A 14,517-nucleotide genomic window follows, 5' to 3' on the forward strand; every position below is an offset into this window, starting at 1 on the left:
GCGTTGGCGGCCACTGTCTTCTTCTGCCTGGGGCAGACCACGCGGCCGCGCAGCTGGTGCCTCCGCCTCGTCTGTAACCCATATCCTTCCCCGGCCGGGGCGCAGCGCCCCCTCGGCGTCCTCCGCCGCGCGTCCGGGAGCCTTGGCACCGTGCGGGCCGGGCGCGCGGGGGCGGGACGTCAGCCTGTCCCAGCGAGGGGGTCCGGTGCTGGCCGGTGGGAGGGGCAGCGGCGGCGTCTTTCCCGACCGGATGGGGGATCCCCGTTCCAAAGCCGGCTCCGGACCGGCGTGGGCATACGAGACGGGGCCAGGCCAGCGCGAGCCGGCGGGGGAACCTGGCTGGGGACACCCAAGCTTCCTGACCCTAGGTGGGATCTCTCCGGGGAGGGGCGAGCCTGGGAGGACGGGAGTAGGGGCGCAAAGTTTCTACTCTAGGCGTGCTTCTGAGCGCGTTGGAGACCCGCCGGGCCTGTGCGCAGTGCCAGTGTCTGGGCACCTCGCTGGGGAGCAGTGGCGTTGGTTTTGAACCCGATTTTCCGGGCTGAACGCGTGTGCCTGCTGATTTAAGTCATACGCATGGGGTGGGGAGGCAGGGAGGCTGCTGGCACGTCCAGAGCGTCCCGTCTCCCAAGTCCCTCTTCCTGGCTGGAGAGGGTGGAGCTGCCCTCTGTGTCCCTGCTGTGAGAGGGGCCCAGGCTTTCAGAAGATTCCAGAGCTGCTGGGCTGGGGTGCAGGCAGAGGGCAGCAGCCCCCCCTCAACAGGGAACCGTGGTTGTCATACTGGCTTGTCACCCGCTGGTGGCCTTGGAGCTGGTGGCCGGGCTGGGGTGCCTCTCCTTGCTACTGATTCCATCTGGGAGGTTCAGCTTCTGGGGTCGGGGTCTGGAGGAGAGGAGGTAGGCCCAAAGTTTGTGTCAGAGGGAGAGGGAAGGGGGTGGGGGGCGAGTGTATATATCTTTCCTACCTTGTGTGTTTAACTGTATAAATATTAGATACAAAACAGGCATCTGGACCAAAAGAAGTAATAAAAGCCATGTTCTCTTCTCAAATCCAAACACCGGGTGAGTCAGAGTCACCACCCGCCTGGGAGGGAGGTGGTGGTCTGGAGTGCAGGGGGCTGGGGCCCAGGGCAAGGCCCTGTCTGCCCTGGGTCTCTGTGGCCCACGAGTGGAGTCTGAGGTGGGTGAGTGTCTGGATGGGGTGGGTGTCCTTGAGTAGGTGCCGTGTGCTCAGCCCCCCAGGCGGGCCCCTGGCTGACCTTGGAACGTGGCACCACCCTTGTTTTCAAGACATGGAAAAGCCAGGCCACCTTGTTTTGGAGGGGGAAGGGTGGTGTGGCGGGCCACAGGGCGGGGTGGGGTGCGAGGGGAACCGCGCCTCTGTTTGTCCTGTCCGCGCATGGGGGACCAGATAGGAGAGAGGGCCAAGCGGGCCTGGACTTTCTCTCTTTGACAGCCTGGGTCTGGCGGCCCCCGGCCCCTCGCAGCTGGGGGCGTCTTTGAACCTGGCCCTGGCCTTCCAGGCCGGCTGTGCCTCTGAACTGCCAGCAGGGTGAAAGGAAGGGGTGGCCTCCCACAGCTGGGGTGCCAGTGGGCACCTCTGTGCCCTGGCTGCCCTGTGACAAGGGATGCGAATGTTGCTGGGTCCCCGTGGAGAGGACGGAAGTTGCTGGTGGCAGCAGGTGAGGGCTCTTGGCTCCCAGGCCTGTCCCTCCTGGTGTGGGCGCTCTGGGAGGGTGAGGGGGGCTACTTTGGTGTCCCCCAAGTGTCTCCGGTCCCCAGATATTTCTGCACACAGGGAGACTTTGTGAGATGCGCTCAGACCCCCCAGATCCTCGTACTCTGGCCCATGTGTGGACTCCCACCTCTGCCCAGAGACCTACCCATGGCAAGATGGGGTGCTGACCTGTGGTGGATGCCGGGTGCTGGCCGGTGGGGTGGCGCTCTCGGGCACGGGGGAGTCTAAAATAGGCCGTGTGCCTGGACAGGTGTTGGGGGTCGGTTTACTCTGGGAATCCTGTTGGGCACGGCGGGAGCTTCGGAGCTCTGTGTTCCCGGGAGGTGGAGGAAGAGCTGTGTTTGGGGTGCAGGGAGGGCAGTGGGCGGTCCGTGTGGCTGCGTTTCTCCGGGGACCCTCCATGTGCTAGAGGGTGCTCCTTTCCCTGACGCTACACCCCTCGGAGGAGGAGGCGTGTTTAGGTATGCCCTGAGAATCCACGCTGGGCGTAGCTGCTTCTACTCCCGGAGGCTGGCGTGTGCCCAGCCGACGTCCACAGCGCCCACGACGTCCACCCGAGCCCACTCCGTTGGAATGCAGGGAGAGGGGCCCTCTTCCAGCCTCAGACCTTTCCGGAAGCCCGTGTCCACGGTCCCCAGCGCAAAGAAACGTGACCCTAGAGGTCTGTTCCCACTTGGAGCAGCGTCACCTCCCAGGGCGGTCTTGTCCTTATTGACTTGTTTGGCTTTTTAGAGATAATTGTGCAGGAGCTTTTTGGGTGAGCGCTGTGTCTCCTACACAGGTGTATTTATAGAGGGAGGTGGGTGGTACTGCATGTGGTCGCCCACTCAGCTGGGCTCCATTCTGCCCAGGCTCCCCCGGGGTTCCTGACTCCGGGCTCGCCCGTGGCACGCCCGCTGGGTCCAGTTCCCGGGCTGGGGAGGCCTCCCCTGGAGACACAGCCGGCTGCGGGCAGGCACTGGGGGGAAGGGGCCCCCGTGATCCCAGATAATCAAGGGAGGTGGGCCTGGTTGAGGGTGTTGAGGCACGAGAAGGTGGTGGGGGCACCAGAGGGCTTGGGGAGGGCTGGAGCCCTCAGAGGTGCCTAGCAGGGCTGGCTAGTGTCACCCATCCTAGAGCCCTGCCCAAGTCGCTCAGCCACCCAGGGGCGGAGGGCTGGCCTGACTCTGAGGCCAAGGCGTTTGGCATGGGCCTGCCCAGGCAGGAGCCTCAGAGGGGCACGTCTGACTACTTAAGAGCATTGTGTAAAAATCGATGTTCTCGGGCTGACTGCTGGCTGCCCTGATGCGCTCCGTCGGCGGGCAGGTGGCGCACACGGCGGGCGTCCCCGTGTGGATGCACTCTGGGCATCACGCTGACAAAGGCCCCCCTCTCTTTTGTGATATTCGAGCCCCTGTTTCCCCTCCCGGGCTGTGCCAGCCCCCTTCTGCTTTGTACAACCCCAGCATAGGTGGGAAGAGAACCACAGGATGTTACTGATCTCAGGCAGGTCCCCCTCTCCTCACATGTCCTCACTGAACCCTAGAGTGGGCACTTTGAGGGGCCGTGTCATCTGGGAGGGGCTGGGGCTGGGCTTGGAGGTGGCTTCCTTCCTGCCTTTCCTGCAGCCTGCCCCATCCTTGGGGACTTCTGTGTGGGTTCCGAACCCCAGGCCCCATCAGCTGGCCTGGGTCCCATCCCAGGCACCTAATGCGTATTTCCCTGGACTTGAGTGTCCTGGGGACCCCACAGCAAGCCTGGCCATCTCCCAGGAGCCCCTCACACAGGCCCAGGCAGCACATAGTGGGCCCACGGGGCGCTGTGCCTGGGCTCCCCCCTCCAGCAGCCGGCTCCCCTGCACGTCGGCTGGACCTGTGGCACAGGGGGGCCAGGACATGCTCCTCGGAGACACACTGGAGGCCTCGTTAGGGCGGTTGTCTGTGCAGGGCCCTGTGGGGCTCACGGGCTGCCCTGATTCCCTGATGGAAAAACGAGTGAATTACGGGCGCGTCCACTCATCTCTCAGCTCCCATTGTCCCCCTGCACTCCAGAGGCCGTGGCTGCCTGCCACATGCTGGGGTGCAGTCCTGTCTTCCGGCTCCTGTTGGGCAGGGTAGGGACTGTCACACCCCCACCCCACGGTGGCATGGATGGTGCTGGGTGCGACAGACACACAATGGGACAGGGCCGTCCAGCCAGGGTGGCTCTGTGTGGAAGAGGCGTTTTGTCTGCGAGCTGGGGGCCCACCTTGGGCTCGGGAGCCATGGGGAGGTGGGGGCGGCTCCTGGGGCTATGGGAAGGCCCCGTGTGAGCGCCTCCTGCCGCTCTGCTGAGAGATAGGGGGCCCTCTCCCCTCTGGGAGGTGGTGAGTGTCCCCAGCTACCTGCCCGGCTCTGAGCATCAGCAGGGCCCCACACGATCATGGGGGGTGGGGGACGCACTCGGAGAGGGGATGGCACATGGGGGATGTGGCCCGAGCGACATGGCCCCCTCATTCGACAATGCTTTCCTGGCTCTGGGGCTCCATGCTGGTGCCCCGGGTTCCACCTGGTGAGTGAGTGCCTCTAGTGCCAGCCCAGTCCCTGGTGGTGTGGGCCAGATGGGAGGCCAGCAGGAGCTGGGAACCAGAGTGGCAAGGCGGAGGGTCCCAGACAGCACAGACAGCGTGTGCAAAGGCCCTGGGGCAAGCAGGGCGTGTCCATGTGTCTGGAGCCTCCAGATCCGAGGTCTACCAGGGAAACTGAGGGGCAGGGGAGGGCTTGGGGACGGGCCGGGGAAATGAGTTAGGGAATTGGGCCTCTTAAGAGGGGTGACGGGGCCAGCCTGGGGGCTCTAGGCAGTCTCCCACCAGCTAGGGTTGGGAGCTGCTGGGCCATGCTGGGACCAGGCCTGGGGGCCAGTGAGGGAAGGAAGGGGAGGTGGAAGGCACTGCAGGGATCAGACTAGGGGTGGGCCGTGGTGCAGCCCCGGTGACGTCATGGCCAGTGCCACCCCGTGAAGGAAGCCCTCTGTCCAGCTATGCTACCCCATCTGGCCGGGGACGCCCCATGACGTGTGGAGCATACAGTGGTGGTCCCAGGTGCCTCCCACACCACCCCAGCCCAGCGGGTGGGCAGCTCCCCGGAGCCCCTGGCGAGACGCCAAGTTCCAGGTCGGTTGTGGGGGAGGAAACAGGGTCCGGGCCGGCCTGTCAAACGCTGTAGGACGAATCTGGGCAGCCCTGAGCTGGCTTGCGCGTCTAAACCCGGCCCGGCTGTCAGGGTCAGCGAGGAGGCTCTCCTACGTAATACGGCGTGGTCTGGTCTGTGCGCTGTCCGTCCTTCCATTCCCTCTTGGATGTGGGCATGTAACGCAGGGCACAGGAGGGTCCTTTGTCCTTCTCTTGATAGTTTTCACAGAACACCTAACAGCTAAGTCACAGCGCTCGGACAGGTCCCCCTGCCCACCCCCCGGCCCGGCTGCCCTGCCCACCCCCGGCTCCTCCAAGAACCGCTGTGGCTCGGGGCTGGGTCCTCGTTGGGGATGGGGTGGCGGGGAGAAGCCGGCAGCGCGTTGGGGCGGCGAGTTGGCAGCAGGCTCTGGCACGGCTTCGGAGCTGCCGAGGATGACAGATGGGACGGCTAGGCTCTGGTGTCGGCTCGGTGTGTGGCTCTGCTGGGGACGGCCGTGGAGCAGGCACGTGTCTGGGGGGAGCTGGTAGGTCCCCGCGAGGGCGGTGTGGCGTCATGGCTGCCGTGGCTTCAGGCTGGGAGCCGGGATGCGGCCGCCGGGCCCTGGGCTGTGACGAGTGGTGACAGCTGATGCGTGTGCTGACTTGGGGCATGGGGCGGGGGCTCGACTGCCCTGGGGCCAGCGGGCGAGTCCTCACGTGGCCGAGGCCACGACCTTCGCCCCCCAGGGTCTCCCTTCTGTGCGTGTGAGAGGGTTCCCCTGCGTTCAGGGACAAGGAGGGAACAGTGTCCCCTGCACCCTGGGCTCTGCCTTGGACCCGGGTGCTCCTGTCAGGGGGGGGAGCCAGGCTGGCCGAGAGGGGCCTGGAAGCCCCCCAGTGTGGTGTCCCTGCACTCCTAGAAGTTTAGGGCCGCCCCAGCGTCTCCTGTGATGTGGGGCCGGCTCTGCTGAGCTGTTGGCCCGTGGCCGGCTGGCCCTGTTGGCCGTGGTCTGCTTTGTGTGCTGTGCCCTTGCGTCTGGTTGAAAGTGGCCCTTCCGTGGGGAGTGAGGCTGGGTCTCCTCGTACTGACAGTGGGGCCCAACAGCTGATGTTGGCAGAGGGTGACAGTGGGGTCCCTGCTCAGCAGACCCGGGAGCCGTGGGGGGCCAAGGCCTGCTGGGAGCTGGATCGTTGCTCGGGAGCCAAGGAGCCTGGCAGGGGCTGGCGGCTCTGGGCTCAGCCTGCATCCCTTCTACGCTGCTGGGCTCGCGGGGAGTTCAGCGCGTGGGGCTGCAGAGGGTCCCCTTCCCTGCCCCCTTCCCTCCCCTTCCCTCCCCCCCATCTCCTCCTCCCTGCTTCTCAGTCTGCATTCTCCCCTCCGCTCACCTGGGTGGGGTCCCTGGCAGGAGGTCTCGTCTCTCTGCCCCCTGGGTGAGGCAAGGTTGCCCCTTCTGGTCTCCTCGGTGGTGAGGGGATGTGTCTGGGAGCCAGTTCCCCTCTCTACCCTGGGTGCTGGCTGGGCTGGGGTCCTGTCTGGTCCTGCTGTGGCATTGAGGAGGACGAGAGAAGTTCGGGGGGCTTGGCAGAGATGGGGCCCCGCCTGCCCACCCCATGGAAGGTGAGGGAGAGGCCTGGGCAGGTTGGGGTCTTGCCAGTGGCCTTCAGAGGCCAGCGTGTCAGATGTTCCTGGGGGTGGGGTGGTGGGGGCAGGGCATTTACAGGAGATGGGGCAACAGGGTGGCAGTGTTTATGGGGGCAGTGATGTTTATGGGGGACAAGGTGGCAGGGCAGGGCGTTCATGGGGGACAGGGCAGCAGGTGTGGTGTTAACAGAGGCAGGGTGTTTGTTGGGGACTGGGCGGCTGGAGTGTCTAGGACACGCAATGTGTGGCTGCCAGGTGTGTATGTGAGTGGGGATAGGTGTGTGACGGTGTGCGTGTGTGTCTGCATCCCCATGCAGGCGTGTGAGGGTGTGTGTGTGTCTTCGTGGGGACAGGCATGTAAGGGTGTGTGTGTGTGGGGGGACAGGTGTGTGAAGTTGTGTGTGTGCTCATAGGGACAGGCGTGTGAGGGTGTGTGTGTGTCTGCGTGGGACAGGCGTGTGAGGGTGTGTGTGTGCATGGGGACAGGTGTGTGAAGGTGTGTGTGTGCGCGTGGGGACAGGCGTGTGAGGGTGTGTGTGTGTCTGCATGGGACAGGCGTGTGAGGGTGTGTGTGTGTCTGCATGGGACAGGCGTGTGAGGGTGTGTGTGTGTCTGCGTGGGGCAGGCGTGTGAGGGTGTCTGTGTGTCTGCGTGGGGTAGGCGTGGGAGGGTGTGTGTGTTCCCACTCATCCCCTGTGTGGATCCATCACCCCCAGGTACTCCCGTGGACACCCCTCACACACAGACCCCCAAACACCCGCACTCTCTCATGCTGTGAGGCTCACAGGCCATGTGCCCTGCCCACGTGGTGGCTGCCCCCAGAGGGGACCAGGGTGAGGGCACGGGTGGGCTGGTGGGCATGCCAGGAACCCAGCACTGCCTTCCAGGGCGAAGTGCGGTGGTGATGCCGAGCCCTTGGCAGCCCGGAGCCCCTGGGAGAGGCAGCAGCCGTGAAATTGATAATTTTCGGCTCCCTGTCGGGAGGAGGCGTCTGTCAGAAGCTACACAGGGCGTCCTGATGCTGGGTCAGGGGCCCCTCCCGGCAGTCCACGTAGGGGCAGGGAGGGGGAGCCCCGGAGGATATGAGGCCACGTGTGTGAGTGACAAGTGGGGGCCACGGTTACGTGCTCACAGTCACTGTCCTCGGCCCTCTGAGCTCCCTTGCCCGATTTAGGGCTTTTGACAGAGTGCAGCATGCTTCCCACACGTGTGCATGTATATGCACATGTGCACGTTTGGGTCTGCATGGGGGGCACACATCTGTGTGTGCATGTATGTGCACCTGTGTGTGTTTGGGTCCATGTGTGTGTGAAGGCACATCTGCATATGTGTGTGAAGACATGTGGGTGTGCATGTATGTGCATGTTTGGGCCCATGTGCATGTGGGCACACATGTCTTCATCTGTGTGAGGACGTGTGTGGGTGTGCACGTGTGTGCATGTTTGAGCCTGTGTGCCTGTGTGCACACACGTCTATGTATGTGAGGACATGTGAGTGGGTGTGCATGTGTGTGAGGACGTGTGTGTGCATGTGCATGGGCATACACGTTTAGGCCCATGTGCCTGTGGGTGCACCCATCTGTATGTGTATGTGTGTGAAGACGTGTGCGTGGGTGTGCATGTGTGTGCATGTTTGGGCCCATGTTCATATGGGCACACGTCTACACGTGTATTTGCGAGGATGTGTGTGTGGCCGTTCATTATCATGTGTGTTGATACACTCTGCTTTCTCCGCAGGTACATGCGTGTGCAGGTGTGTGTGTGGGGGTCTGTGTGGAGTACATGGGTGCATGTATGAGTGTGTAAATGAAGCACTCACATGTGCACACACGATTTCCTGCACTGTAGAGCACTCCACCTCAGTGGTTTCTCTCCTGTGCTGTGTATGTGTGTGAGCTTCCAAGCCCAGGTGCCAGGCACTGTGGGGAGTGTGGGTGGGTGGGAGGCCCCTCACTTGGCTGTGACAGGCTTGGGAAGTGTCTGGGCTGCAGCTGCCGCTCCGGGCCCCAGCGAGAAGAACTGTCCGCTTGCGCCGTCTCGGGGAGAGGGCAGCTCTGTCGGTGGACACACGGGCCCGGGGAGGCCTGCCTGGCAGCCGCCCGCAGCACCGCCCGCTGCTTCTCGAGGAGCAAGGATGTGCGACCTCAGGCCTCTGGTGGCGCAGCGCCTAAGGCATCTGACTGCTGACCAGAAGGCTGGCGCTTCAAACCCACCAGCACTCCGCGGAAGGAAGGTTGGGCGATCTACTTCCATAGTGGTACTGCCTCGGAAACCCAAGGAGGGGTAGCTAGGAGTCGGAGCCGACTCGACGGCAGTGAGTTTGGTTTTTGGTATTGGTGTATAGTTATACATGTAATTTAATAGATGTAACCATATAAGGAAAATAAGGCAATCTACTTCCGTAGTGGTACCGCCTCGGAAACCCAAGGAGGGGTCGCTAGGAGTCGGAGCCGACTCGACGGCAGTGAGTTTGGTTTTTGGTATTGGTGTATAGTTATACATGTAATTTAATAGATGTAACCATATAAGGAAAATAAGGCAATCTACTTCCGTGGTGATACTGCCTCGGAAACCCAAGGAGGGGTCGCTAGGAGTCGGATCCGACTCGACGGCAGTGAGTTTGGTTTGGTTTTTACCTCAGGCCCTTAGTCGCCAGCTGGGGGTCGTCTCCAGGCCCCAGAGGCCCAAGGTCGGGGCTGGGGGACACGTCAGCTCGGTCTGAGGCCACCTACCCTTCTCCTGGGTTCAGGCTGGAGGGCACATTCTGGGGGTGGCACGAGCTGGAGGCAGGATGCTCCGGGGCTGGGGGTCAGGAGGGGGGATTTGTGGCCTGAGGCCCTGGAGGCTGTGGAGGGTCTGGGCTGGGGGTCTTCCTGCCCCACTTACACCCTCAAGGGGCATCTGAGCCCGGCTTGTCGCCCGGCTTCTCCTCCGCTCTGCAGGGTCTGCTGCTGGGCTGGGCTGGGCGGGCACAGGCTTGGTGACCCCTGCCAGGGAGGCCCGACAGCCCTGAGGCCTGACCCAGCCCAGCCAGTGCCCAGACGAGCCCTGCCCCTGTGTGCCCATGGGCCTGGGTGCCAGCCACAGCTCTGCCGCCTGGGTGGTCTGAAGGGTGGTGGGGTGGCCTGCTGGGCATCAGACCTCATGTTGGGCGGGGAGACCAGCACTGAGGGGTTGCTGGAGGGCTGGCCGAGAGGTGGCTGCCTGGGCCACCCTGTTCCCTGAGGAGGGCTGCGTGGGCGTCACGGGCTGGCCAGCTGTCATCCCGTCCTTCACAGAGCCCCCACCAGCCCTGAGCGGCTGGCCTGAGCTCGTTACGGGGGCTGGGGTCCTCGGGGCTGGGATCCTCGCGCCCCCTGGCGAGGCGTGGAGCCCGGTGGGCCCTCTGGAGATCTGCGAGCCGGCCCTTTGTCTCTGACCCGAGCACCGTCCCGGCCGCAGACAATGAGTCAGCCTGCATTGGCTTCCTGAACGCCAGGAGGACATGTCCAGGCCGCTGGGCTCTGCGCCAGCCCTGCCCTTGTCGGGGGCCCATGCAGAGGGTCCCCGCGTAGAGGCTGCTGTGTGACGGACCGAGGTGGGGCATCTGAGATACCCTCCCCACCCGTGTGGGGTCCTCGCGCCCCTCTCGTCCACGACGTTCAGCTGTGTGGCGTCTTCTTGTCTCTGGCCCAGGAGGGACCGATGTGCTGGGCGGCCCGGCCAGAGACCATGAGGCCATCTGCCAGGTCTGTGCCGGTGATGAGGGGTCCCCGCCTGGGAAGCAGAAAGGTTGGGGTGCTGGGGCTGGGTCTCCAGGTGGTGCAGGACCCTGCTGAGCTGCGAGTGACGTCTTAACTAGATGGGTGCTGCCCCCACTTCGACTCCACGCCCGCCACTCTCTGTGAGAGATTTTGGGGTACACAGCATCTAAATGCTTGGCACCTGCTCCCCTCCCCAACGTCTGCGCACCCCGATATTCTGGGTTCTTGCATGACTCCCTAACGTCTGTCATCAAAAGCGCCCCTTCGGCCCCCCACCCCCACAACATTGAGACCTTGTGTCCCAGGGGCCTCGTGGATGGAGTTGCTGATCTTGGGTTTGTCCAGAGAAGCCTCCCTGTGGAGGGACCCCAGGTCGTGGTGCTTAGGCAAGCAGGTTTTCAACAGGGCTCACTGTCCAGTGGACCTTAGAATTTTCTGGAACTTTCCCTTGTAGCCAGGAAGCCATCTTTCCAAGCAACTGAGTTTATAGTTATTTGGGTGCAGTGGGAAGCAGGGCGGGGCACCAAGGACAGAGACCACAAGGAGGGGGCCGGCTGGTAGAGTGTCCTGGGGGGCCCCTGAAGTAGGAAGGGGGCAGTGGCAGAAGCCAGGGTGTCTGGGGCTTGGTGGGGGGGTGGGAGACCCTATGGGAGAAGTTTACACTTTGTTCCAAGAGCAGTGGGGGTGCAGATCCCCGGAGAAGGGCCTGGAGGGGGGAGTTCAGAGAATGAGAAGGGAAGGGGGCGCCCAGGCCTGGGGGTTTACCGAGCTGGAAGGAAATGGACTAGGGGGCCGCTGAGGGTACTTTGTACCACAAGGTGGGGGGTAACCTCATGGCCCTAAGGAACAATCCAGGGGATGGGGGTACCCAACGGGGGCTCCTTAGCACCCCCAAAGTGGTGTGCTGTCCACGGCCTTGTCCTGTGGGAAAGACAGCCCTGAGGTCAGGGCCCCGAGTCACCTCACTGAGCCACACCCCGCCCCGTCCCAGCCCCACGTATGGGGCACTTTAGCGCTGTGTTTCATAGCTGGGGAAACCGAGGCAAGGTAATTGGCTGAGGCACCCGGGATTCAGAACTGGGCAGGCCCCCTCCAGGGCCCACTTGTTTTTTAATGGCACTGTTGAGGTTCAGAGCTCTGGTGGTGCCATGGTTAAGGCATTTGGTTGTTAACCCAAAGGTCAGTGGTTCAAGCCCACCAGCTGCTGCATGGAAAAAAACATGAGGCAGTCTGCTTTCGTAAAGACTTACAGCCTTGTAAACCCAGTGGGTGTCGCTGTGAACTGGACTGGACTCGACGGCAGTGGGTGTGGTTTCCTGGTGGCGGGGGTGTAGCACACAGGCCACAGACCACCCATGTAAAGTGTGCAGCTTAGTGGGGGTTGGGGGTCCTAGTCTCTTCAGGACACCCCACAGAAGCCCTGGTGGCGTCACAGTTTAAGTGCTTGGCTGCTGGCCGAAAGGTTGGCCGGTTAGCATCCACCAGAGGCTCCAAGGAAGGCTTGGCCCTTTGCTCCTGGGAAGACGGCAGCCTTGCGCTCCCGACAGGGTGGTTCTGCTCTGTCACGGGGGTTCGCTTCGGGTCAGAATCGAGTCTCTGGTGCCTGGCAGCAACATCATCCCACCAGGAACCCCATACCCTTTAGCAGGCACTCCCTGTCCCCTCTCCCCAGCCCTGATAGCCTCTAGTCTGCTTTTTGTCCTTGTGGGTTTGCCTGGCAGCAACATCATCCCACCAGGAACCCCATAGCCTTTAGCAGGCACTGCCTGTCCCCTCTCCCCAGCCCTGATAGCCTCTAGTCTGCTTTTTGTCCTTGTGGGTTTGCCAGTTTACAGACATGGGACCCTCCAGCTGTGGGTTGGCCCCTTTTCACTGCAGCGTGGTTTTGCGGCTCATCCATGGGGTAGCTTGAGCCCTCTTCCGTTGTGTGGGGCGACTGCGTGATGGGTCCCGCTCCAGCGCTTGGCTGCTGTGAATAGTGTGACTTGGAGCTTTGCGTTCAGGTTGGTGGCACAGACACCCAGGAGCGGAATTGCCGGTTCACGTGGCGACCGTCTGGAATCCTTTGAGGAGCAGTCTGAGTGTGTTCCTTGGCAGCGCCCACTTCTTAATCCCCCACCCCACCTGACTTGGGGTTCCAGGGACATTGGGTCCACTGTAGCCTTGGTGATTGTACCCAGGAGGGGACACTGGGCTCCATTCTCCAGCCTGGCCTGAGCGTGGGGCCACCTTTGTTTTCAGGGCATGGCACCGCCCCGGGCACCACCCAAGGATGCCTCAGAAACTTGTATTGAAGAAGCAGCTGGAAAATTCTGGTCCCCAGTGGTCCCCGTGGCCCCGAGAGGGCCCCGTGGGTGGGGTCTGCCCCCCGGAAGTGGGGCCCTGGTGGCTCCTCCTGGGTTTAAAGGACCTTCTGGTGTAGTTTAGACGCTCCCCAGAGCAGGGGCTCGTCGGCCACCCCGGCCCATCCTCGGGGCCTTGTCCCGGCCCACAGGTGGGAGGGGCAGGTACCAGTGCCTGGCAGGCTGGGTGGGAGAGGCTGGTGCCTGTGTGTGTCTGTGTGTGTGTGTGGTTTCCCGGCATCCATCCATCTCTCCTTCCCTCCCTCCTTCTCTGTCCCCTGGAGAATTCAACACCCACACATGGAATAAGGAAAAAAATTATTAATGAGCTTGGCGCGGTTGCCATGGGAACTTGTTGGTAATTAGTCTCTGGGGTTTCCTTCCACCTTTTCCGAGCCGGCGCGGGACCAAAGCTCTGCTCCCCGCCATCACCACAACACGTTACTACCGAAGCCGGGTTGCCGTGGCAACCCGTCACTAATCCCCAGCCGGGCTCCTGGTTTACTGGCCTGGCCCCGAGGAGCCCAAGTTACATAAAACCATTGAGTGTGTTGGAAGTGGCTCAGACTTAGAGACCCCTGCCCCCGTCCCGACATGCACACGTGTCACCAGCCCTCCGTGCAGGCCAGTTCCATGCTGTGTCTGGAGGAGCCCCCATCCCAGGACACCCTGGGCGTCCTGAGATGCTGGGAAGTGCCTGGCGCCTGTGGCCTTGGCAGCTTTGTTTGCGGGGGCCCCTGGGCAGCTGGGCCTTTGTTTGGTCTTGGACCCACTTCAGCTGGGGCCGCTGGCCCGCAGTAAGCAGTCGCTGACCCCGCGTGTGTCCAGGCAGACCACCGGGTCCCTCGGGGTAGACTTGAACCTGAAGCCTTTCTGTTGGCGGCCGGGCTCCGTCCACCGTCAGCATCCCTCAGGTTCTGCCCAAAACCCTCCTGTTAGAAGAGTCGCTGAAACGTTCTGGGCCTGGAGAGAGAGTCCCTTAGACCCAGGCCCGGTCTCCCTCTGCTCGTGCCATGGTGGGAAACCTTGCAGAAGGACCGGGCAGGGTGCAGTGGTGGGGTTTTGCAGTCTGGGCAGGCGTGTCCTGCGAGGCCGGGGTCGAGCCTCCAGTCTCTCAGAGCTCGTCCTGCAGAAGGTCTGAGGGAGGTGGGTGGCCCTCGATGGCCGCCCTTGTGCCGGCTCACCCGAGGAGCCCCAGCACCATCAACGGCCCCTTCCTTGTCCCTCCGGCACGTCTCTGAGGCCCTGCCGGGGCTACTGGGTACAGGATTCTCGCTCCCGTGTGCCACCTGGCCCATGCCAGGTGCTCTTCGGAGTGGGAGCGGGTAGTCCTGCCAGCACCTCCCAGAACTGAGGAGGTTTGATGCTGCAGGCTGGGAGGGCTTCCTGGAAGAGGCATCCCTTGCACCCTGCTGAGATTCTGGATAGGCTCGGTGTGAGGGAGGGTTCCTGGGGACAACCCAGAAGTGTCTGTGACCCCCATGAAACCCCTCACTCAGCCTGCAGCCCCGTCTCTGACTTGGTCAGGTGGAACCCCCCACTCAGCCTGCAGCCCTGTCTCTGACAGTCGGGGAGCCCCCCACTCAGTCTGCAGCCCCGTGTCTGACAGTCGGGGAACCCCTCACTCATCCTGCAGCCCTGTTTCTGACGTTCGGGGTCTGCCGTGTGCACCACCTCCTGCTGAGACCTTTTCAGAACCCAGAAAGTAACCTGGAACCAGCCTTCCCGGCTCTGGCCTCCTTAGCCACAACCTCCCCCACCCCCTGCCTCTAGGGGTGCTCATGTGGGCACCTCGTCTTCTCCCCGAAGCCCAAAGGCCCAGTTGTGGGCCTTCCTTCAGCTCCAGGCATCCCTGGGCTTCCCGAGACCAACTCCCCACCAGGCACCCCTTCTTCCTGAGACCCCCCCTCCTCTTGCAATTGGG

At 63.0% G+C, this 14,517-nt stretch overlaps 1 protein-coding gene across 1 annotated transcript in view; it reads left to right on the forward strand.

Annotated features, from left to right (window-relative positions):
* The window catches only part of CACNA1H (calcium voltage-gated channel subunit alpha1 H), a 103,998-nt gene that overhangs the window by 44,456 nt on the left and 45,025 nt on the right, over window positions 1–14,517 (forward strand). Inside the window, exon 13 of the mRNA XM_042783223.1 lies at window positions 4–80. Coding sequence (XP_042639157.1) covers window positions 4–80 — 77 coding nt within the window. The remainder of the gene's footprint in view (window positions 1–3; window positions 81–14,517) is intronic.

This window comes from Orycteropus afer, unplaced genomic scaffold (assembly GCF_000298275.1).
Source record: "Orycteropus afer afer isolate SDZICR_OR568_19922 unplaced genomic scaffold, OryAfe1.0 scaffold00751, whole genome shotgun sequence".
Taxonomy (NCBI): domain Eukaryota; kingdom Metazoa; phylum Chordata; class Mammalia; order Tubulidentata; family Orycteropodidae; genus Orycteropus; species Orycteropus afer.